Raw genomic sequence first — 25,646 nt, 5'->3', positions numbered from 1 at the left:
TATAGAAACCTGTTTATATATGCTTTGACATATCTCTAAAGCAGGTCCTGAGTTAAGGACACTACCATTTTGCCATAAGAGCCTTATTCATCTTTTTTTTAGACCCGAAGGAGTTCATTAGTCCCATCCATTACAAATCATTTGAACCAGTTACCAGGGTACATAATCAATCTTTAATTGGTCCCTACCATCTGGTATTAGCTTCTAATCAATAATATTCATACAGTCATAGAGTTACTGAGTCATACAGCATGGAATCAGACCCTTCAGTCCAACTAATCCATACCAACCATGTATCCAAACTAAACTTGTCCCACTTCCGGACATTTGGCCCATAACTCTTCAAACCTTTCCTATCCATGTACTTATCCAAATATCTTTTAAATGTTGTAACTGTACCTGCATCCTCCACTTTCTCTGGCAGTTCATTATATGCATGATCCACCCTCTGTGTAAAAAGGCTGCCCTCATGTCCTTTTTAAATCTTTCTCCTTTCACCTGAAAAATATTCCTCCTAGTTTTGAATTCCCACATCTTATCACCTTATCTGTACCCCTCAAGATTTTATAAACCTCAATAAGGTCATCCCTCAACCTCCTACGCCCCAGTGAAAAAAGTCCCAGCCTTTCCAGTCTATCTTTATACTTCAAACCCTCCATTCCTGGCACTATCCTGGTAAATCTTTTCTGAACTCTCTCTAGTTTAATAATATCCTTTCTATAACAGGTAGACCAGAACTGCACACAATACTCCAGAAGAAGCCTGTCCAATCCTTTACAATCTCAATATGGCATACCAACTCCTATACTCAAACATCTGAGCAATGAAGGCAAGTGTGCTAAATGTCTTCTTAATCACCCTGTGATGCAAATTTCAAAGAACTATGTACCTGAACCCCTAGGTCTCTCTGTTCTACAACTGTGCACAGGGAGAAAGTGAGGACTGCAGATGCTGGAGATCAGAGCTTAAAAATGTGTTGCTGGAAAAGCGCAGCAGGTCAGGCAGTATCCAAGGAGAAGGAGAATCGACATTTCAGGCATAAGCCCTGAAGAAACGTCGATTCTCCTTCTCCTTGGATGCTGCCTGACCTGCTGCGCTTTTCCAGCAACACATTTTTAAACTGTGCACAGGGCCCAGTCATTAATTGTATAAGTCCTGCTCTTGCATGTTTTACCAAAATATAACCCAAATTAAACTCCATCTGCCACTCCTCAACCCATTGACCCAATTGATAAAGATCTCTTTATAATCTTAGATAACCTTTTTCACTATCCACACACCACCAATTTTGATGTCATCTGCAAACTTACTAATCATGCCTCCTATATTCTCATCCAAAACAATTTATAAATGAAAAACAAAAGTGGACTCAGCACTAATCCCTGTGGAACACGGCTGGCCACAGGCCTCCAGTCCAAAAGACAACCCTCCACCACCACCCTCTGTCTCCCTCTGTAAAGCCACTACTATGTCCAACTGGCAACCTCACCCTGAATCCCATTACCAATTAGTATACCATGCTGAATTCACACACAGTATTTCTTTTGTACTGATATTTACTTTTTCAATACATTTGCATACAGTTACAAATATGCAAACTAAGATTGTAATGGTTAGAGTCTGAAATACAATATCTCTGACAATGCAACGCTCTCCCAGAGCTGCACTGGAATATCAGCCTAGATTGTTGCGCTTCAGTTCTGGAGTGGAATTTGAACCCACAACTCTTGTCTCAGGTAAGACTTCTAAAAGCTGAGTCAATGATGGGTCCTTCAGTGGGAGTCAGCATATTCAGGAGACATTGGGAGAAAATTAAGAAGGCACAGAGATGCAGAATGAACTGACAGGCTGTGAAGTGATATTGATGTGCTCAGATTGTAACTTAATATTGTTGCAGGTTGCGAATATTTTGCTGAATGGAGTGAAATATGAAACTGACTTGAATGGATCAGGGGAATTATCGGAAAGGTCTCTCTCCATATCTTTCTTGTTCTCATCAATCTGTCACATGCCGAAACCATTGCGGAATCTGTGTGTCAATCACTTCTTAGGTACAGTGCTTCATTTTCTATTCAGTAGCCATTGAATGTCAGGCTGGTAAATATCGAACCAGGAAGATGGATATGGGCATGAAATGGGACATAGGACAGGTATCAGGTGCATCCCACTGAGACAGCAATGATGTGACCTCTCCAGCAGCACTGAGTTAATTCTGCCCAAAATCACAAATGACATTCTCTATGACTGTGACCATGGTGCATTATCCCTTCACACCATTCTCAACCTGTTTGTAATCTTGGACATGGATGGACCACATCATCCTTCTCCAATGCCTCACTTCCATTGTCCTGTTTATTGAGACAGCTTTCATCTTATTTCAAATTTGTCTTTCTGATCATTGCAGAGCATCTCTAGCAATGTTTCCCTCCTTCCCCTGCACTGTTAACATGAAGTCACAGTCTCTGTAAAGGTCAGTATGCAGAAAAGAATGTATCTTTCTTTCAAAATAGAAACTGAAAGAAATGCGGATGCTGGAAATCAGAAACATAAACAGAAATTGCTCAAAAAGCTCAGCATTTTTGGCAGCATCTGTGAAGAGAAATCAGAGTTAACATTTCGGATCCCTCCTCAGAATCCTGCAATTTCTGTTTTTATATCTTTCTTTCATTTGTCCGAGGTTAACTGTAATTCTAAAGCATCGCCACCAGGTGTCACCTGGCCCTAGACAATCTTTCCAAAGTTATTATGTGGAAGTGCCAGTGTTGGATTGGGGTGGAAAAAGTCAAAAAGCACACCATACCAGGTTATAGTCCAACAAGTTTATTTGAAACCACAAGCTTTCAGAGCTCCGTTCCTTCTTAAGGTAGCACTATCTACCCGAAGATGGAGCAGGGCTCCGAAAGCTTGGGATTTCAAATAAACCTGTTGGACTGTAACCCGGTGTGGTGTTATTTTTGATGTAATCTTACCAAAGACACTGCTCTAAATCCGAAGTCACCAGCACCAACAACCTGTACCACTGCTGCCTAGTTCCCATTCCCATGTCCTACTCTGTGAATATGCTGTGCTGTGTGATTGCACAACAGGAGCGTAATATTGGGACGTGAATCTCTTTTCTGTGAAGGGGTCTGTAGTGATTGGAATGAGGGCCAAGTGGATCTCATTGACTATGAACTTGGGATTTTTAACCTAGACAATCAGACAGCCTGGTTGACAGATAGAAAGAGGAGTCTCAGGTCCAGGCAGCGGGCCTTGGAGGGGGTCATTATGGTCGATTGCCTGCCCCTCTTTTGTGGTTATGTCTGTGCCCAGGTGTCCCTGGAGAAGGAGCACACGGTGTCTCCCAACACCCTCGAGGTTTTCAGGGAGAGGTGGGCACCACAGGATGTGAGGTGTTTTATCTCCCCCTCCAACTCTATTTTGATTTAGTCCCTCCCCTCCCCTCTCACTTTATGATCACGCAGCATTGTCCTTTAATGAGAAGGGCACTACTTGTCACTGGCTGCTCGGGTGTTTCCTTTCTTCCTGGTGTGGAACATGAATAAAATTTAATGCAAATGTTGTTCAAAAAATATTTTAAAAAGTAAAGAGAAGTCTCCGATTTTCCTCATGCCAAGGGCTGGCTCTGAGCTGACTGAGCCCATGTACTGTGCACATATAAATAAAGGTGACTTGGTGACAGGATGCTGGCCTCCAAGCAGCTATTTCAGGGGCACTGTTGTTTGAGATAATATTCCCATATTCATTACCATTGACCACTGATTGCAAACATAAAAATACTATGAGACAACTCTGAATTTATAGAATAAGTTGCTGCCTCATATTTAAATGGTTAATGAATCATATTTCAATACTGTAAGTTTTTGAGGTGGAATCAGATTCCACTTTTAAAAAAGAATGTGGAATAGGAGTAGGGGAGCAAAACTAATTAGATAGTCCTTTCAAGTTGGTCCAAAGGACTGAATGGCTTTCTATAATATTGACTGGTCTCCTTGTCCTATTCGTGCTTGTGTCTGTTACTGCCATGTACTCTGTCCGTGCAGGCTGGCTCTCCTTTGAAGGCATGCTGCTGTTTTACACTGACTTCATGGGGGAGGTGGTGTATGGAGGTGACCCCAAGGCCCCTTATGACTCAGAAGCATTTCAGAAATATAACGCAGGAGTGAGTGTGGGCTGCTGGGGTATGTGCATCTACGCATTCAGTGCTGCTTTTTACTCAGGTAGGGAACTCGATCTCCTGGCATGTGTATGCATCTCAATTGCGCGAGATTCCTCTTGCCACACTTCATACTTCCTGCTGTTTTGATATTGATACCATGAGTCCTAAGTGTATTAAATATTTTTCCAGAGTTTGCAATATTTGAATACAGGTAAAATGTCCATGTACAAAATCTCTATTGCATAACATAAGACAAATTAAGTTGCTAGACCACAATTTAATGACAGATCTTCTATAGCAAAATGCAATGACTAGACATGTTACACCATGATCAGAAGGTCCTTTTCAAAATATTTAATTACAGTCTGTGTTCATGCTCCTGACTGCCATTTCCAGATTTCCACGGGAAACGAACCAATGTGGATTGTGAATCGGAACAGCATACAGTGAAAGAGCAGTTATACCAGTCATTAAAAGGTGTGCATGTGAGCCTTACCTGAAGGTCAAGGTCAAGATTATGATTCAGTGAGTGAGAACAAGAATCACGGATCGATTCACCTGTCACAAATGGGAAACTTACAGTGATCAAATCTGGGGCACTGAATTTAATAATCACATTTAGTAATGTGATTTGGTTACACAGTAAGGAATCAGGACTCTGAGACTCATAGTATAGAAAACTGTTTGAAAGCAAAATTATGCAATAAGCTTACATAACAGAAGGAGGTTATGCTGAGAGGATTAGTTGAAGTAAAATGGAGCATGAACCATAAAACAGATGGGCCAAATGGTCAGTTTTGGAGCTGTGAATTCTATGTAATAATCATATAAGGAATTTGCAAGGATGTGTATCCGGGCTCATTTTGCATTTTTTTGGTAAAACATCAAAATCTATGAGCACCGATGCTGTGGGATGGGTGGCCATGTTCACTGGGCAGGGAGGCAATTAGATTACATTACAGTGTGGAAAGAGGCCCTTCGGCCCAACAAGTCCACACCGACCCGCCGAAGCATAACCCACCCATACGTTTACCCCTTACCTAACACTACGGGCAATTTAGCATGGCCAATTCATGTGACCTGCACATCTTTGGACTGTGGGAGGAAACCGGAGCACCCAGAGGAAACCCACGCAGACACGGGGAGAATGTGCAAACTCTACACAGTCAGTCACCTGAGGCGGGAATTGAACCCTGGTCTCTGGCATTGTGAAGCAGCAGTGCTAACCACTGTGCCACCGTGCCGCCAATGTCACCCATGGAGGGTGACCTGTTTGGCTCAGTGAGAAGTTGATCTTTACTGTAAATGTGGATTTGTTTCTTCTCTGAGGTTTCTGTATAAAAGCAAAATAAAAGAAAATCTGGGCTCGGAAGATGGAAGCTGAAATCTGGAAAGCTAGGTATTTTCTAAGATAAAGGTCTCTATGCAGCATGAATAAACTTGTCTTTCCTCTTTTAGCTGCATGTGGAACTGCAGTGAATTGCCCAATTTTAAGATTATGTTTTAGATTTTCAACAGTTTTCTAATTTAGTTTTGTTCCTGTTGATGTATGCAAGTTGCAGGGGCACCTCTGAGGCTAGGGGAATTCTTAATTGGATAGTCACACCCTAGATCTCTGCCTTCGTAGAGAGATTGTGAAACACAGTTAACTGCAGAACTCATCACAACAAAAAACAGGATCTGAATATCTGGAAAATTGAGCCACAATCTTTTTATAATGTTTTTCTTCAGAATGTGAAACAAAACCTGAATGCCATTCTTCAAAAAAAAACAATTCAAACTTTTTTTTGAATAAAGTATTGTCTATTCATATCGTATTTTCAGTCACTCATTAGGAAGCTACCTTTATACCCCAGTTAACCACTGAGGATTCACTACATCTACCCTCAATTACCAAATGAAAATCATTAATAGCCCCAGTTACTACTAAGTATCCTCTACATATATTTCCGTGAACTTAAAGAACAGCTGCCAACATTAAGAATTTGATAACAAGGTTAGTTACTGAGTTTTCCAGTAACTAATTTGGTGAAATTGATACCCAGTGTGGATAACGTTTACGATCACCAGCCAGTCAACCACTCAAACATACCACCATTGAACAGCCATAGCCTAAACCATTGCTACCCCACTCACTGATCCTTCCCCTACACAGCCAACCACAACCTAACCCCCAATACCTGCCACCCAACACCCACCACCCACCCCCCACCACCAAACACCTGCCACCTGCATCCCAGTACCTGCCAGCCAATACCTACCGCACATCACCCACCACTCAACACCAAACACCAATACCCACCACCCAACACCCATATACCAACACTCACCAAAGGCCACCACCTGCCACTCAACACCCATATCCCAACAGCCACCACCTGCCACCCAACACCCATATCCCAACATCCAACACCCGAATCCCAACATCCAACACCCACATCCCGACACCTACTACTCCACCCATTACCCAATACACTGCAAAATTACATTACCCAATATCTCATGACCCAAACCCAACAATCTATGATGGTATCATCTTAGAAATTATAATTTATATGAGAAGTAACTGTGGTTCTCTCCATTCAAATGCTTATTGACAAATATTTTCAGCATTTTCTGTTTTTATTTCAGATTTCCAACTCTTGCAGTGTTTTGCTAATGCATGATCATCTGACACAGTGCACCCTGCATCTAACAACCAATAAACCACCATCCAAGTATGACATCTCTGTGCATCAAACCATGGCCACTAGTAACTAAGTGGCTGGTGTTCTATCACTTGTTTATTTTATTTTCTACAGCACTCCTGGAGAAGCTGGAGGAATACTTCAGTATCCGAACTCTCTACTTCTTTGGCTATTTATCCTTTGGAATTGGCACTGGCATTGCCACCCTGTCCAGGAACAGCTATGTTCTTTTATCGCTCTGTGTCACATATGGAGTGCTGTTTTCTTCACTTTGCACTCTACCCTACTCGCTGCTGTGTGAATACTACCAGAGTAAAAAGGTATAACCACATAAAAAGTGTATATTCAAATAATACAAACTATACACTAATCATTCAACTGGTATTTTGAGTACTTTTAGTTTGCGGGACGTTCTGGAGAAAAGGGAAACTGAAGTCAATTCAGGGTCAACTTTCTTGAGTAGTTTCAGACTGGGATTTGAGAGTTATAAGATAATGAAGAAGCGGCCGGTTCTCTCCTTCCTTGCCTCGTTATTGATGGGACAGTGTAGATACAGCTTTACTCCAAATCTGGCCCATTCCACATATGGGTGGCACGGTGGCACAGTGGTTAGCACTGCTGCCTCACAGTGCCAGAGACCCGGGTTCAATTCCACAATGACTGTGTGGAGTTTGCACGTTCTCCCCGTGTCTGCGTGGGTTTCCTCCGGGTGCTCCGGTTTCCTCCCACAGTCCAAAGATGTGCAGGGCCAGGTGAATTGGCCATGCTAAATTGCCCGTAGTGTTAGGTAAGGGGTAAATGTAGGGGTATGGGTGGGTTTCGCTTCGGCGGGTCGGTGTGGACTTGTTGGGCCGAAGGGCCTGTTTCCACACTGTAATGTAATGTAATCTAATCTAATCTAATGTCTTCGATAAGTTTGATGGGAGAATGGAAAGGGATTTCTTTGGTATCCAAGTCCTGTTGGACCAGTCCTTGATGTTACAATTTGAGTTAGGACTTTGACATTGATGTCAATTGCTGATTGGGAACAGTTAACCTTGATTTTGCTTTAACTATTAATGATCAGAATACATGTGCCAATAGGGAGTCTATCAACAAGGAACTAGCTGCAGCCTGCCTGGAGTTAAGGTAGACAGAGTGCCTCAGTCCAATCTTCTTCATCATCTGTTTTGCCACCTTCATGGAGGAGAACTCTCCACCCCACCTTCTACACAGGACTTTCAGTAGCTACAACTGTGGCCAGATAAGCCTGAGGAGGAACTCTGAGTTGGTCCCCATCTCCAGTTAGCTATCAAGGGGTCACCTCCATGCAGCTGCTGTGCTCCCAACATCACAGGAATCCAGTGGCTGACTAGAAAATTTAAATTGGGCTCTTACCCATTGCCTTAATTGATCTATAATTGGTGTTACCTCTTCTTTGCCTGTGGATAGTATCAACCCTGACCTAACCTTCCCCAAATGGCCAACAGCAGGAAATTACAGACCTGCTCACTGCCCTTCAGCTCATGAGAAACCTCCCCAGCATCTTCCAACATGAAGTGTTTAAGTCACCTTCAGGATGCTGTACAGAACTGGAGTATTTAAAAGTTATCAAGGCCTCTTGTTTGGTGAGTTGTACCATCAATGTACTGTAATGACACTAACATGTATACATTTCTTTCTTGAACATACAGTATAACAGCTGATATTATTATTATCTAGTTTGTAGGACCGAATGCAAATGGGACCAAGCGGGGGATGGGTGTGGACATTTCACTCCTGAGCTGCCAGTACTTCCTTGCACAGATCATCGTTTCCATAGTGATGGGCCCACTAACATCAGTTGTGGGCAGTGCCAATGGGGTGATGTACTTTGCCAGCCTGACCTCCTTCATCGGGTGCTTGTACTCTTCTCTGTTTGTGATTTATGACATCCCTCCCGATGATAATGGTGAGGAGCAGACTCCCCTCCTCATGAATGTCTGACTCAACAAATTCCACTTTGAATCTGTTCAAGGAACTAACTCCTAGAATAAGCCACTGGACATTTGCACTTTCCCCGAGATCCCACAACATCGAGTCATCATTATTGAAACAGGAACAGAAACGATGAAGATTAATTCCTCTTTTTTTTAATTGGTGCTGGTACCTCTCAAATATAAATATATAAAGAAATATATATAAATAACAAAAATTTTGATTAGTTAATTAGAGCAAGTAAAATGCATGGTTTGCAAGTGATCCGGTTCTACTCCATTCAGACAGGTGACTGACACCTAATGGGAAGCCTCAACCACATATTGGTCATCTAGGAAAGCCTTGCTTGCAACACGCAACCAACCAAGAATTGAGATGGCAATATATGTCTGTTTCAATTCCAGCCCTTAAAGACTTTTCTCCTGCTGATCACTATGGAAGATCCTGTGGTTTTGGTAGAGTTCAAAAGTGGTTCAAAAGTTCCCAACAAGAAGAATACAGTGAGTCATTGGTGGGGCAAGGTACCACACATATCATTAATGTCCCTCAGAAAATTCCAGCTCACAGTTTTCTCCAATGCTTGTGCATGGTGGGAATGTTTTTTAGCCTGAGTAAGGGCTCAGTGTATCTCCCTTTCTCAATCATGAGAAACACCCAGTGAAACTGAACTCTAATTTCGTAATAACAATCGTGGAAAACTCAAAGTCTATCCAGTAACTCACCCCAAGCACATGGAATAGGAGGATCCCACATTGCATCTCTCGCCTTCCCTCAGTCTTAACCAAACTCAAATGGGTGGCAACAGCATTTGTAAATGGCCTCAGTGCCCTGAGTCAGGGAAATCAGCCTTGCCACTTAATGAGCTATCCAGTGAATTTCTGTTTTATTCCTTCATGGAATGTGGGCTTTGCTGACTAGGCTGGCATTTATTGCTTATCCCTAATTATTCTTGACAAGGAAGTGGTGACTGTCTTCTTGGACTGCTGCAGTCAATGGGTGTAAGAAGTCCCAGACCTGTTGGGAGGGAGTTCCAGGATTTTCATCCAGCGACAGTGAAGGAACAGCAATATAGTTCCAAGTCAGGTTGGTGTGTGGCTCGGTGGGAGATTACAAATGGCAGTGTTCTCTTGCGTTTGCTACCTTTGTCCTTCTGGTTGGTAAAAATTACAAGTTGGAAGCTGCTGTCAGAAGACTGGTCAGTGTGCATATATGGCATTGGTTGAAGACCGAGTCAATGCTGTTTTGTATGACCAAGGAGTTTGTCAAAATCTCAGCTGTCTCACACATTGCTCCCCAAACACTTAGTACCATAAGCAGTGACTATTTGAGTGATGCATGGGAGAGAACCCATAGTATGAATCTGGGAAGGTAAGAGATGCTCATCATGATTTATCTCCACACTTACTGGTATTATTAAAAAGTTTTGATGTTTAAACTAGCTACCTGAACTTTATAAGGAAGCATTACTGCAAGTACGTTCACAGCACATCATAAATATTATTGTATGTATGTATAGGCAAAGATTTCTTGTGTATGTACCAGGAGATTATAACATGGTTAGACAACGATTGCAGCTTCCAATCCATTGCCCCATCAGTTACTCACAGGGTTGATACAGATTGGTTATTTTAAGTATTTCTTTTAATTTAGCATTGTTATATTCAGTCCCTCTCAGGGTTCACAGAATGTACTTCCCTTTTGCTGCTGCAGTGAGTAGATACTAGGCTGCACAGTTTGCAAAGCATGGGGACCATCTCTCCACCTTTCAGGCACTCTGCCTGAATTCCTGATGAAGGGCTTTTGCCCGATTTTACTGCTCCTCGGATGCTGCCTGAATTGCTGTGCTTTTCCAGCACCACTAATCCAGAGTTTGCAAAGCATACCAATATGTATTGCCTCCCTATAGAGTTTCTTTGGGCAGCAAGGCAAGTGAGAACATAACATACACCTTCTCTAAAGCTTGATGGGTAAACATGCTATATGAAACCATGATGGGGAAACTCACTGAATTATTTTAATTGAGTTGTGTGGGTGCATCAAAATCACTGGACTTTAGGAATAACTACACTGTCCTGTGCAGAGCAAAAATACCTCCATTTACCAAATCAACTCTCACGTTTTGAATGGGAGAGAAAGGTCTGTCATTAAATGTATGAACATTGCTCTACCGGTTAAATAGGAACCAAATGCACTTGTAAAAGGTGTTTGACTTGAATATGAATTATACACTAAGTACCTTAGTTTAAAAAAAGGAATTAAAATGCCTTATGCAAGCTGTTGTTCTCTTATCTACTTTTGTTGAACCCTATGAACCAGCCAGTCCTCAGGTTCAATTTCTAGTTTGTGTTGAGTAGGCTGACTTCAGCTTGACTGCATTGCTATTATTTTTCTCACTGCTTTTGAATTAATGTCATAATTAGTCAGCATTCCAGGTTGACTAGCCCACTAAGCCGATTTTCACTGGTTTCTTATACTGACCCAATGGAAATATTCTGCTTCACACCACAGTCTGAATCATTGTCACTTCATCCTGGGATCATACTAAGGAGCTTTGCTCTCTTTATAAAAGATTTGTGTTTACAGATTATTGCAGGCACTTGAACATGCTTTTAAATATCTCCAGTTGTCGTACACTGGAGGGCGCTAGATACACTTTTTTCTCACCATCAACCTCAGACTGACAAAAATTGCTGGAGAAACTCAGCAGCATATGTAGAGAGGAAGTAGAGTTAACATTTTGGGTAGAATCATAGAATCCCTACAGTGTGGAAACAGGCCCTTCGGCCCAACAAGTCCACACTGACCCTCCGATGAGTAACCCACCAAGACCCATTCCCCTACCCTATTAGTCTACATTTACCCCTGACTAATGCACCTTACCTACACATCCCTTAACACCATGGGTAACTTAGTGTGGTCAATTCACCTAACCTGCACATCTTTGGATATGGGAGGAAACTGCAGCACCCGGAGGAAACCCACACAGACACGGGGAGATTGTGCAAACTCCACAGTGACCTTCTTCAGAACTTTGGGTCACTGGACCCTAAAAGATTAACTCTGCTTTCTCTACACAGATGCTCTCAGACCTGCTGAGTTTTGCCAGTAATTTCTGTTTGTGTTTCTGATTTACAGCAAATGCTGATTTTTTTTGTTTCAAGAACTTCACATTGAGTTCATCTCAACCCCTAACTCTCTTGGTTTGACTTCAATCCCAGGTGGCAATCTGAGTCTTGGTTGTATTTACAAGTTGCATCTGATAAGAATAAACTGGGAACTCCCCAAAAGAGGGCAAGTTTGTGCTGCTTACTGTCAATTTTATTGGTCCTTACAGCAACCTTACTTAATTTCAATTACATATTTCTCCAAATCCCATAATACTCTTACTTCCAAAGGATGATACATAGGCATCTTTTTTTTTTGAACGCTATTGTAAAGGTAGCACAAGAACTGCAGTGTTACAAGCCATGCAATGCCTGGAAAACCTGGTGATGATCCCTTTCCTATGGGAATGTCCTTGGTCTTTGTTTTATGCCTACCCATGGGAACAAGGGCAGGACACAGCTTCTGACCAGCTTCCTTACTTTGCTCACTGATAAATCCAGACTAAGGTAAGATTATGGTAAAATATTGCCTGTTAATCATCAGCTTCCATCATCTGATTTTAATGTCTGAGACCTTCATGACCTAAAGTGATTTTTAAAGATGACAAATATTGAGAAAGAGACTGCTGTGACCATAGATTGAGACATGACTTGAAGACTCATACGGAATACGCTAAACCGATCCACTGAAATTACCATTTTATCTAAAGACTGATAAATAATTCAGCATCAAGAATTACACATCTACATTGGGAGATGAAAGGCTTCCTGTAAAGTATTCAGATGGGAAAGACAATTGATCTGGACCAGAGAATACACAAACAATTCATGTTTTAGTAGCTTGGCAGAGCAGAGAAAAGAATATGGATTCACAACAACATAATTTGGAAGGCTTGGTCTCGTTCTTTCCCTCCATGTTTCTCTCAACCTCCAAAGTCAGTGCCCAGTGATAAAGCAACTTGGGAAAACAACTGAGAACTCTAGAATTCTATATACGTCACTACAGCTGACGAATCAAAGCAACAGCTAAACAGTTACAGACTCAGATTTCACTCACACAATTCCAGGATTCTGAGAATTTTAAACTGCATCTGCTTTCAACTTCCTATTAGTTTTAGCCACCTCTTCCTCTCTTATTTTAAGAAGTTATTACCTACGTTTGTGTGTACATTTGATGTCATGATTTTATTATGCGGTGATAGAATTCCTCTTTCTTTCACTCAAGAAACTGTGGAATTGACTGGCTTTTGACTGTACTCCTGTACCTTGTACTAAGTACACGTGACTATAAAACCTAAATCTATATCTAACTATGTTCTAATTGAAGTGTGGTAGCTGCATGCTAAATAAAAGCAAGAGGATTTTAAAAACAGGGGAGATAAATCTCCTTCCTCACTTGGTAACAGAAACTGGTCGAGAACAAAGTTAAACCAAAACTAGAGAACCAAAATATCAGAATTGTGCCAGAAATAAGAGACTTCAGTTTTGAAGAATTATGGTGTTGTTCTTCTCAGGGAAGAAAATGGTTCAAAGGAGATTTAGTGGAAATATTCAAAATTATGAGAGATTCAGGATTAGATGTGGTCTTGAACCTAGTGAGAGTCAGCACCTTCAGGACAGGAGGGGAGCTGAACTCCAGGGAGAATCAGCTCCTTCAGGAGAGATGGGGCAAAAGAGAAAACATGACGCCATTGATTTGAAGTTTCCTCCTACATGGTGGGCTTTTCATTATATATAGAGGTTAGCCATCATTTTCTAAAATGTTCCAGCTAAGCAGAGTTTAATGGTTTGGAATCAAGTGTTAGTATTATAACACTCATGCCCAAAACGTCGATTCTCCTGCTCCTTGGATGCTGCCTGACCTGCTGCGCTTTTCCAGCAACACATTTTCAGCTTAGTATTATAAATGGCTTACAAGAATCAATCAAACAAATGTCCAAACAACTCAAGTAGAGATGTCATTACCAGAACAGGAAGTACTTGAACCTAGGTTTCCTGGGTCAGAGGCAGGGATAGTACCGCTGTGACATAAGAGCCCTGATGGAACAGCCAGAGTTTCAGTATTTATTGATAGCAGGTTCTTGTAATGGACTTGTAATTCATTTTTTGACTAGGTAATTTGGTTGTGGATTTCTAAAATTAAAAAAAAGAACTGGGGTCTTCGGCATGTGTTGGGTTAAAACATTGCCAACTGAACAGGAGATCCTGAATTTATATCCCTGCAGTACCTTTGCGCTGTTTAATGGGCCATTTGTTAATTTGGTTGTGAGTTAATTTTAGACAAAAGATTTAGGTACTTAGAGCCATCAGTAGGTTTACGCAGTGGGATGAGGAGCACGGTTGTAGTTCCCCCCCTGCCTGCCTGTACATCATAGTTGCATCTGTGTGTGAATGCCCTTGGAGAGGGAACATGCAGTGTCCACCAGCAGCCTTTCAGCATTTAAGGATAGGTGGACAACACAAGAGCTTGGGTGTATGATTTCTCCCATCAATGTCATTTTGATTTGTTCCCCTCCCTTGTTCCCCCCCTTTTTGAATTAATGGTAAGGTCCTGGAAGTGTTGCTGAACAAAGAGACCTTGGAGTGCAGGTTCATAGCTCCTTGAAAATGGAGTCGCAGGTAGATAGGTTAGTGAAGAAGGTGTTTGGTATGCTTTCTTTTATTGGTCAGAGTATTGAGTATAGGAGTTGGGAGGTCATGTTGCAGCTATACAGGACATTGGTTAGGCCACTGTTGGAATATTGCGTGCAATTCTGGTCTCCTTCCTATCGGAAAGATGTTGTGAAACTTGAAAGGATTCAGAAAAGATTTACAAGGATGTTGCAAGGGTTGGGGGATTTGAGCTTTGGGATAGGCTGAACAGGCTGGGGCTGTTTTCTCTGGAGCATCGGAGGCTGAGGGGTGACCTTATAGAGATTTCCAAAATTGTGAGGGACATGGATAGGGTAAATAGGCAAAGTCTTATCCCTGGGGTCGGGGAGTCTAGAACTAGAGGGCATTGGTTTAGGGTGAGAGGGGAAAGATATAAAAGATACCTAAGGGGCAACATTTTCACACAAAGAGTTGTACGGGTATGGAATGAGCTGCCAGAGGAAGTGGTGGAGGCTGGTACAATTGCAACATTTAAAACGCATTTGGATGGGTATACTAATAGGAAGGGTTTGGAGGGATATGGGCCAGGTGCTGGCAGGTGGGACTAGATTGGGTTGGGATATCTGGTCGGCATGGACTGGTTGGACTGAAGGGTCTGTGTCCATGCTGTACATCTCTATGATTCTATGACACTGGGTTAATTTGGTGGTGGGTCTCGTTAGTCGTTCTTACTTTGTGGGGTTTTGGCGACTGGACAGAAATTGAGTCCAGAGGGAATGGTGGAAACTAGTGTTTGTGCTAAAATATAGATTTATTCACAAATCTATGAAAATCTTTTGCTGCTTAATTCAACTTATAGTTCTTGGTCTGTTAACTATCAAATTCAGGCTGATGACATTGCTGTCAGACTTGCACCATCACTAAGATAGCCTATTCTATCTTCAAAACGTGATCAAATTTTAACATCTGTCTCAGCCTATCGATTGCTGAGACCCTCATCCATGACTTTGTTATGTTTCAACTCAGTTATTCCCATATACTCTGCTGGTCGCCAGCATTTTACACTCCATAAACCTGAAGTCATTCAAATTATTGCTGCTTGTGTTTGAACTCATACAAAGATCTCTTCACCTATCGCTCTTGTACTTGCTGACTTCCACTGGGTCCCAATTTAGCAATACCTAATTTGGACATTCTCATAGTTGTTTTCAAATCCCTTCATAGTCTTCCCTGTAATCTCCTCCAGCCCTACAAATCTTTAAGATATTGGCACTCCTCCCACTCTGCCATCCTAATTTTATTGGCCCACCATTGGTGACCACATCTTTAGTTACCTAGCCCCAAGCTCTGGAAATCTCATGTTGCAACCTTCAGCCTCTATCATATTTTCCTTCTTTAGATTTAGATTTTATTGTCATGTGTCCTCAAGTACAAAAGTACAGGAGTACATTGAAAACTTTTCAATGTCCTCACACAATGTATCATCTTACATACAAGTACCAAGATGGATGATGGGAAAAAATTATGGCCTTAAGAGCTGTTCCTTTTTTGAAATATTTGAGGTGAATTCTCAAATTCTGGAAGCAGGAATTACTGTTTTATATACTGTGGCAAAGTTTTGGAACTTCGGGGGATAAAAGATCATAACAAGAGCACTTCAAAAAGGAGGGAAACAGACAAAGGCAGAGACTACATGGTGAGAGAAAGAAACCGATGTTGCTGATACAGCAGTGAATCTGCACAGTTACTGCCTTTGCTGTTTGAATTCAAGTATCTCTGGACATCGGAGTGCATGTAGGACAAATTAACAAACAGCTGACCTTGGATGAACCTGTGTGGGAGAGCTCACAGCGCAGGAACATATAAGTGCATAGTTTATAAGTGTAGCCTTGCTGTAAATCTACAATAGTGACTTGAGTGGGTTCTTTCTTGATTAAATGTTTTATTGAGATCTATCTCTTGATTAAATTTTAAAAATATAAGCCCTAAGTATTAAGTTAGCCTGGAGCAGTTTTTTTTTAGAGCAATCAAACAGTGCTATTTTCTGGGTCTGTAGATTGTGAAGGAGCAAAGATGGCCTTTAGTAGAGTGATGTGCCCTTCCTGTTGGATGTGGGAGTTTAGGGAGAGTTTCCATGTTAAGAATGATTATGTCTGCAGGAACTGTCTTTGGTTGTGAAACCTATCAGTTCGCTTGAATCGGTTGGAGTGGCAGTTAGAGGTAATAAGGATTTACAGGAGCTAGGGGGTGTGACAGATGGCAGTTAGAGGAAGGGAAAAAGCCACAGATATTCTATGACTATGATACAGTCAGTTGCATGGGTTAATTCCAGGAACGGTAGATGGGGTAGGCAGGTAGTGGAGGAGTCTTCTGTGGCTATCCTCATCTCAAACAAGTATGGTATTTTGGAAAATTTGGGGGTGATGGACTCTCAGGGGAATGTAGCACGAGCAGCCTAGTTTCTGGTACCAAGACTGGCTCTAATGCAATGAGGGTTCCAAGTGATTGATTGTGATAGAGGATTCTCTAGTCAGAGAACAGACAGACGTTTCTGCAGCCGGCAGCGAAAAGTCAGAATGGTGAGTTGTCTCCCTGGTGCCAGGATCAAGGATATCTAGGAGAGGATGTAGAATGTTCTCAAAGGGGAGAGGGACCAGCAGGAATTCATTGTACACAGTGGAACTAATGACATAGGAAGGGAAAAGGATGAGATTCTACTGGGAGAATATAGAAAGTTATGCAGGAGTTTAAGAATTAGGTCATAGAGTCATAGAGATGTACAGCATGGAAATAGACCCTTTGGTCCAACTCATCCATGGCGACCAGATATCCCAACCCAATCTAGTCCCACCTGCCAGTACCCGGCCCATATCTCTCCAAACCCTTCCTATTTATATACCCATCCAGATGCCTTTTAAATGTTGCAATTGTATTAGCCTCCACTACTTCCTCTGGCAGCTCATTCCACACACACACCACCCTCTGCATGAAAAGGTTGCCCCTTAGGTCTCTTTTATATCTTTTCACTCTCACCCTAAACCTATGCCTTCTAGTTCTGGACTCCCCCACCCCATGGAAAGACCTTGTCTATTTACCCTATCCATGCCCCTCATGATTTGGAGATGCCGGTATTGGACTGTGGCACCTGGTGAAGGAGTAGCACTCCAAAAGCTAGTGCTTCCAAATAAACCTATTAGATTAGATTCCCTACAGAGTGGAAACATCCCCTTCGGCCCAACAAGTCCACGCCGACCCTCCGAAGAGCAACCCACACATTCCCCTACATTTACCCATGATTAATCCATCTAACACTACGGGCAATTTAGCATGGCCAATTCACCTGACCTGCACATCTTTGTGACTGTGGGAGGAAACCGGAGCACCTGGAGAAAACCCACGCAAACACAGGAAGAACGTGCAAACTCCACACAAACAGTTGCCCGAGCCGGGAATCGAACCTGGGTCCCTGGCGCTGTGAGATAGCAGTCTGAACCACCGTGTCGCCCCTGTTGGGAGATTTTTAACTGTTGGGAAATCTCCCCTGGTCTTGTGAGATTTTTAACTTTGCATGCCCCTCATGATTTTATAAACCTCCATAAGGTCACCCCTCAGACTTCGATGCTCCACGGAAAACAGCTCTAGCCTCTTAAACCTCTCCCTGTAGCTCAAATCCTCTAGCCTTGGCAGCATCCTTGTAAATCTTCTCTGAACCCTTGCAATTTTTACAATATCTTTCTGATAGAAAGGAGACCAGAACTGCATGCAATATTCCAACAGTGGCCTAATCAATATCCTGTAGAGCTGCAACATGACCTCCCAATTCCTGTACTCAATACTCTGACCAACAGAGGAAAGCATACCAAACACCTTCTTCACTATGCTATCTACCTGCGACTCTTCTTTCAAGGGGCAAAGAACCTGCAAGGTCTCTTTGTTGAGCAACAATCCCTAGGACCTTACCATTAAATGTATAAGTCCTGCTAAGATTTGCTTTCCCAAAATGTAGCACCTCACATTTATCTAAATTAAACTCCATCTGCCACTCCTCAGCCCATTGGCCCATCTGATCAAGATCCCGTTGTAATCTGAGATAACCTTCTTCGCTGTCCACTACACCTCCAATTTTGGTGTCATCTGCAAACTTTCTAAATATACCTCTTATGCTCGCATCCAAATCATTCAAATAAGTGATGAAAAGTACTGGACCCAGCAACGATCCTTGTGGCACTCCACTGGTCACAGGCCTCCAGTCTGAAAAACAACCCTCCACCACTACTTTCTGTCTTCTAATTTTAAGCCAGTTCTGTATCCAAATGGCTAGCTTTCTCTGTATTCCATTTGATCTAACCTTGCTAATCAGTCTCCCATGGGGAAACTTATGGAATGCCTTATTGAAGTCCATGTAGATCACGTCTACCGCTCTGCCCTCATCAATCCTCTTTGTTACTTCTTCAAAAATCCTCGAGGGTAGTAATATCTTGATTACTCACGGTGCTACAAGCAAGTGAGGATAGGAATAGGAGGATAGAGCAGATGAATGCATGGTTGAGGAGCTGATGCAGTGAGAAGGGTTCACAATTTTGGATCACTGGAATCTCTTCTGGGGTAGAAGGGACCTGTACAAGAGGGACGGATTGCACTCGAACTGGAAGAGGATTAATATAATGGCAGGGAGGTTTGCTAGAGCTGCTTGGGAAGATTTAAACTAGTAAGGTGGGTGGGTTGGGACCCAGGGAAATAGTGATAGAAGAGATCAATCTGAGACTGGTGTAATTGGGAAAAGGAATGAGTCAAACAGTCAAGGTAGGCAGGAACAAAGCAGAGAACAAGGTAGGACTGATAAATTAAACTGAATTTGTTTCAATTCAAGAGGCCTAACAGGGAAGGAAATTAAACTCAGGGCATGGTTAGGAACATGGGACTGGGATATCATAGCGATTACAGAGATGTGGCTCAGGGATAAACAGGACTGGTAGCTTAATGTTCCCAGATACAAATGCTATAGGAAGGATAGAAAGGGGGGCAAGAGAGGAGGGGGATGGCATTATGGCTGTACATAGGGAGGATATTCCTGGGAATACATCCAGGGAAGTTATTTGAATGGAACTGAGAAATAAGAAAGAGATGATCACCTTATTGGGATTGTATTGCAGACCCCCCCCAATATCAGCGGGAAATTGAGAAACAGATTTGTAAGGAAATCTCAGTTATCTGTTAGAATAATAGGGTGGTTATGGTAGGAAACATAGACTGGGACTGCCATAGTGTTAAGGGTTTAGATGGAGAGGAATTTGTTAAGTAAGTACAAGAAAATTTTCTGATTCAGTATGTGGATGTACCTACTAGAGAAGGTGCAAAATTTGACCTACTCTTGGGAAATAAGGCAGTGTAGGTGACTGAAGTATCACTGGGGGAGCACGTTGAGGCCAGCTACCATAATTCTATTAGTTTTAAAATAGTGATGGAAAAGGATACATCAAATCTAAAAGTTAAAGTTCTAAACTGAAGAAAGGCTAATTTTGACGGTATTAGGCGAGAACTTTCAGAAGTTGAATGGGGGCAGACATTTGCAGGTAATGGGATATTTGGAAAATGGGAAACCTTCAAAAATAAGATCATGAGAGTCCAGAGACAGTGTATACCTGTTAGCGTGAAAGGAAAGGCTGTTAGGTGTAAGAAATGCTGGATGACGAGAGAAAATGAGGTTTTGATTAAGAAAAAGGAAGCATTTGTCAGGTTTAGACAGCAGAAATTGAGTCAATCCTTAGAAGATTATAAAGGCAGTAGGAGTGTACTTAAGAGGGAAATCAGCAAAGCAAAAAGAAGACATGAAAGAGCTTTGGCAAATGGGGTTAAGGAGAATCCAAAGGGATTTTATAAATATATTAAGGACAAAAGAGTAACTAGGAAGAGAATAAGGTCCCTCAAAGACCAGCAAGGCAACCTACGTGTGGAACCATAGGAGATGAAGGAGATACCAAACGAGTATTTTGCATCAGGGTTTACTGTGGGGAAGGACATGGAAGATACAGAATGTGGGGAAATAGATGGTGACATCTTGAAAAAAAGTCCATATTACAGAAGAGGAGGTGCTGGATGTCTTAAAACGCATAAAAGTGGATAACTCCCCAGGACGTGATCTAGTGTAACCTAGAACTTTGTGGGAAGTTAGGGAAGTGATTGCTGGGCCCCTTGCTGAGGTATTTGCATCATCAGTAGTCATAGGTGAGGTGCCAGAAGAGTGGAGGTTGGCTAATGTGATGCCACTATTTAAGAAAGGTGGTAAGGAAAATCCAGGGAACTATAGACCAGTGAGCCTGACATCAGTGGTGGCAGGTTATTGAAGGGAATCCTGAGGGACAGAATTTACATGCATTTGAAAGGCAAAGATTGATTAGGGACAGTCAACATGGCTTTGTATGTGAGAAACATGTCTCACTAACGATTGAGTTTTTTGAACAAGTAACAAAGAGGATTGATGAAGGCAGAGCGCTGGATGTGATATATGTGCACTTCAGTAAGGCATTCGACAAGGTTCCCCATGGGAGACTGGTTAGCCAGGTTAGATCTCACGGAATAAAGGGAGAACTAGTCATTTGGATACAAAACTGACTTGAAGATAGAAGACAGGGGGTGGTGGTGAAAGATTGTTTTTCAAACTGGAGGCATGTGACCAGTGCAGTGCCACAAGGCTTGGTGCTTGGTCCACTACCTTTTGTCATTTATGTAAATGATTTAGATGTGGTTAGTAAGTTTGCAGATGACACCAAAATTGGAAGGCTAGTGGACAATGAAGGTTACCTCAGAATACAACCTCAGAGTTGATCAGACGGGCCAATGGGCTGAGGAGTGGCAGATGGAGTTTAATTTAGATAAATGTGAGGTGCTGCATTTTAGAAAGGCAAATCAGAGCAGGACTTATACATTTAATGGTAAGGTCCAGGGAGTGTTGCTGAACAAGGAGACCTTGGAGTCCAGGTTCATAGTCTCTTGAAAGTGGAGTCACAGGTAGATAGGATAGCGAAGAAGGCATTTGATATGCTTTCCTTTATTGGACGGAGTATTGAGTATAGGAGTTTGGAGGTCATGCTGTGGCTGTACAGGACATTGGTTAGGCCACTTTTGGAATATTGCGTGCAATTCTGGTCTCCTTCCTATCGGCAGGATGCTGTAAAGTTGAAAGGGTGCAGAAAAGACTTACAAGGATGTTACCAGGGTTGGAGGATTTGAGCTCCAGGGAGAGGCTGAATAGGCTGGGACTGGGAGGCTGAGGGGTGATCTTGTAGAGGTTTACAAAATCAAGGTCTTTTCCCTAAGTTGGAGGAGTTCAGTACTAGAGGTTTAGGGTGAGAGGAGAAAAATTTAAAAGGGACCTAAGGGGCAACTTATTTCACGCAGAGGGTGGTGTGTATAGGGAATGAGTTGTCAGAAGTGGTGGACGCTGATACAATTACAAAATTTAAAAATCGTCTGGATGGCTATATGAACAGGAAGGATTTCAAGGGATATGGGCCAATTGCTGGCAAATGGGACTAGATTAGGTTAGGATATTTGGTCGGCATGGACCAAAGGATCGGTTTCCGTGCTTTTCATCTCTATGACTGTATGACCTAGGTACAAAAACTTAAGAATAAGGTAGAAATAAATTGGCTCAACATTACAGTCCCCTTAGTATAGCATAAAAAAAAGAAATAAGGTTAAGTTAAACAGTATAGTCTTTCTTAGTATTAAGTCCAAAAATAAAGAAATAAAGCTGAAAGTTCAAATACTGCAGTGGTTCTTTAGTGTTTAGCAATACTGGGACCGTACTTCCTACAAGGGCTCAAACTCCTCCACATTAGCATGCTTTCCTCACACTGGCTCGATCTACCCTGCTGTCAATTTTGAGAGAACCTCATTCGCAGTGTTGGGCTCACTCCTGGACTCTCAGACCACCAAAGTCCCAATTCAAGCGTCATCCGTGCCAGGCCTTGGCCTCACCTTCGGTCCACAGGCCGGGCATTGGGAAGTCACCAAGAGTCCTGGGTCAGGCCCCCAGCTGCTACCTTGCACTGGACATCTAGCCGACTGCCAAATTCAACAAGCCCAATACTACTGCCATCACCACCTCTCTCCAGATGGTTAGTTAATAGAAAAAAAAAGTAAAAACAAAACTAAGACTATAAGAGAAAAGGAGAAAAAAGAAAAGTAGAGAGAGGACAAACCATACACTGTTGCCAAAATCTACTTTGTTTACCAAGCTTTTAGTGGTCTAACCTAATTTTCGTTATGTGGCTTATTATCATATATCAATTTATAAAACTTCGAGAAGCAATCACACAATGCCAAGTTACAGTCCAACAGATTTATTTGGAAGCACTAGCTTACGGAGCGCTGCTCCTTCATCAGGTGCCTGATGAAGAAGCAGCGCTCCAAAAGCTAATACTTACAAATAAACCTGCTGGACTATAACCTGGTATTATGTGATTAACTTTGTACACCCCAGTCCAACACTGGCACCTCCAAATCATAAAATATAAAGTTGATTTACTAACACAAGTTGTTAAGATGGAAGCACCTTTCTTAATGAAGAATCAGTGTCGCTAATTGGCAATCTCCTGTGTGATCACCACAGCCTCAGATAATTTGACACAGTTGTAAATTTAGCACATAATAGAAAAACACATTTTCATTTTGCCAAACACAAGAGAGCCACCTGGAGAGCAGGATAACAGTGCTCAGGCTGCTTCTGATGTCAGGGTCAGGTGACTCAATCACTGTAATTCTCTCCCCTCCTTACTTTCCCTGGGGTTCAGCTCCCCATCCTCTCCTCAATGTCCTGACTCTCACTGGTCTCCTCCATGCTGAAGGGTTGCAGTGAGTTGTGCTAACCCTACATAAGGGGTTCTTACTCCTTTCCCAACATGAACATGCACAAAAATGTTCAATCTGTTGCTGATTTCTAAAGTTATTCAATATAAACATTAACGTTATTCAGCAGGAAACCTGCTGAATGGGATCTGTTCAATATATTCAAGGTCAGACTTTATAAGTGAACAGAATTTTTAACCAAATTTGGATATCTTAAAATATTTTTTCAGGATAATAAAGTCTAATTAAAGAAAACAAAGCACCGGTCTATTTATTGCCCCACCAAATACTTTAAAATTCATTCCCAGGATGTAGGCGTTGCTGGTATTTACTATCCTTCCATTGTTTGATACAAATATAATTGGCTTGTTAGGCCAATTCAAACTGTTGTCAAGAGAAAATCACTTTGGTATGGAACTGCAGTCACCAAACTGCACTCAGACCAAATGAGGATAACAGCAAAATAGCAAAAAAAAACTCCATAAAACTGTTCAAGACATTCATACTCCATACACAGCTCCACCCATCAATAACCACACACCCATGTTCCTCCAACTTGTACAGAACACATGTATATGTTTGAAATACATGATATTCTGTACACCTTATGGTGTATCAGGGCTGGTCAAGCAGTGTAAACCATATATGTGCTTTCTACTTACTCTAGCACATTTCATATCTCAAAATACTTTGCAGCCAATTGAGTATTTTTGACCTAGTCGTGAAGGATTAACTTTGGTAAAGACACTAGGTGAAACCCTTGCTCTTCTTTCTACAGGATAATGTGTCTACCAGACAGGGACCTCAGTTTGACATCAACAAACATCACTTCTTAATATGCAGATTACTCGCTATGGACTGGAGATTTCAGTTCATAACCTTCTGACACCAGAACAGATGCATCAGCACCGATAGAGCTTCAGCTTAGTTAACAATAACCTAGGAACTGGGGCTGCAATGAAGTCTGAGAAAGTAGACTTTTATAAAATAGTGAGAAATTAAATCCAAGTATAAATCAGTTAATGCAGAAAATAGGAACAGTAGAGCTGCCACAATTCAGCAAGGAATTATGTAAACAATGTTGAATTAAGTGAGCAGAGGACCAGTCCCCAATCTTGGGAAAGCCTAAAGAACGGCAGATACTGTAAAGCAATTAAAAGCAAATTGCTGGAAAAACTCAGGTCTGGCAGCATCTGTGGAGGGAAATCAGGGTTAATGCTGCAGGTCTGGTGACTGATGATAGCTACAAAAATGTTGGTTTACGTGAAGAATAGGTGGGGGGGGGGGGGGGGGGGGGGGAGAGATGGAATAAGGAGTAAATGAAGATGGGGATAGAGCCAAAAATGAAATGAACGATTGGGTAAACAATTTCTTTCTTCTGCATAAAAACCCAACATTTTCCAAGGTACCATCAGTTCGGAGAAGAGTCACAAGACAAAACATTAATTGATTCCTCTCCAGAGGCGACCAGATTGGCTGCACTTTCCCAGCAATTTGTTTTTGGCCTTAGTCTTTGGGGTCATCATCAAAAAGACAATTTGATCAGCCAGACTAGGGAAATAACAAAAGGCCAGGTACAATAATTAAAGGGTTAATTAATCTGATCATTTTTAAAAGCCTGTTTACTAATCCTGCATATGTTCTACATGAAGCAATATTAAATTGTTCCATTTGCACTTAACTAGAATCATGCAATGTAGTAAACCATTTGACCTTTGTGCGTATTACCAGCCCCCAGTTAACTAAATTTTATTCATTTTCCTTGAAAAATGACCAGATTCTGCTTTAGGTGTGATACATGTTCTTGCAGGGTTGATGAGAATATTTGCTCAAATGACCACATTACAGAATTTTATCTCCCAGTCACATTTTCCTTCATTTTAATTCTGGGTTAATTTCCCCAAGATTTCTCTATAGATCCTACATACCAAATAAATCATAACCAGCCAAATAACAATTTTGATGCAGCACAATGGTTCTGTTGTATGTCATCTTGTTATTGAAATTGTTAGAGAGGCTATGCCAGCCCTCACTAACTTTCCAAATACCAAGCCCCTCACACCCACCACTCTTGTACTCCACTTCTACATCTCAGTCAGTTTTGAAGGGGTTACCTGAAACAGTTGTGCACTTTAGAGCCCTTACATTTCCTTAAACCTCAATTTCTAGACCCTGATCTCACTTTCATTACCTACCAACAGAAAGTGACTATAGCTCAAGTTGTATACCTAATAGAATAAAGCTTAAAATTTGATACAATCAATTACACAACACTGGAGTCCACAAACTTAAAAACTG

The 25,646-nt window shown here is 41.8% G+C and overlaps 1 protein-coding gene across 5 annotated transcripts in view; it reads left to right on the top strand.

The window, feature by feature from the left end:
• Positions 1 to 11,075, top strand: part of slc45a1 (solute carrier family 45 member 1) — a 62,107-nt gene extending 51,032 nt beyond the window's left edge. For 4 of the 5 annotated variants that reach the window (XM_043675933.2, XM_043675932.2, XM_043675931.2 and 1 more), the window contains exons 7-10: positions 1,898 to 2,051; positions 4,044 to 4,220; positions 6,961 to 7,166; positions 8,548 to 11,075. In XM_043675933.2, the coding sequence (XP_043531868.2) occupies positions 1,898 to 2,051; positions 4,044 to 4,220; positions 6,961 to 7,166; positions 8,548 to 8,811 (801 nt within the window). In that variant the 3' untranslated portion in view covers positions 8,812 to 11,075. Of the gene's footprint in view, positions 1 to 1,897; positions 2,052 to 4,043; positions 4,221 to 6,790; positions 6,877 to 6,960; positions 7,167 to 8,547 lie in introns of those variants that run through there. The other variant, XR_006309266.2, reaches the window with a different exon arrangement.
• Positions 11,076 to 25,646: the final 14,571 nt, after the last annotated feature.

The sequence above is a fragment of the Chiloscyllium plagiosum genome, unplaced genomic scaffold, assembly GCF_037043375.1.
Source record: "Chiloscyllium plagiosum isolate Xiang-an unplaced genomic scaffold, Cpla_swu_hap1 HiC_scaffold_37, whole genome shotgun sequence".
NCBI lineage: Eukaryota > Metazoa > Chordata > Chondrichthyes > Orectolobiformes > Hemiscylliidae > Chiloscyllium > Chiloscyllium plagiosum.
This window is presented reverse-complemented; position numbering and strand designations above follow the sequence as displayed.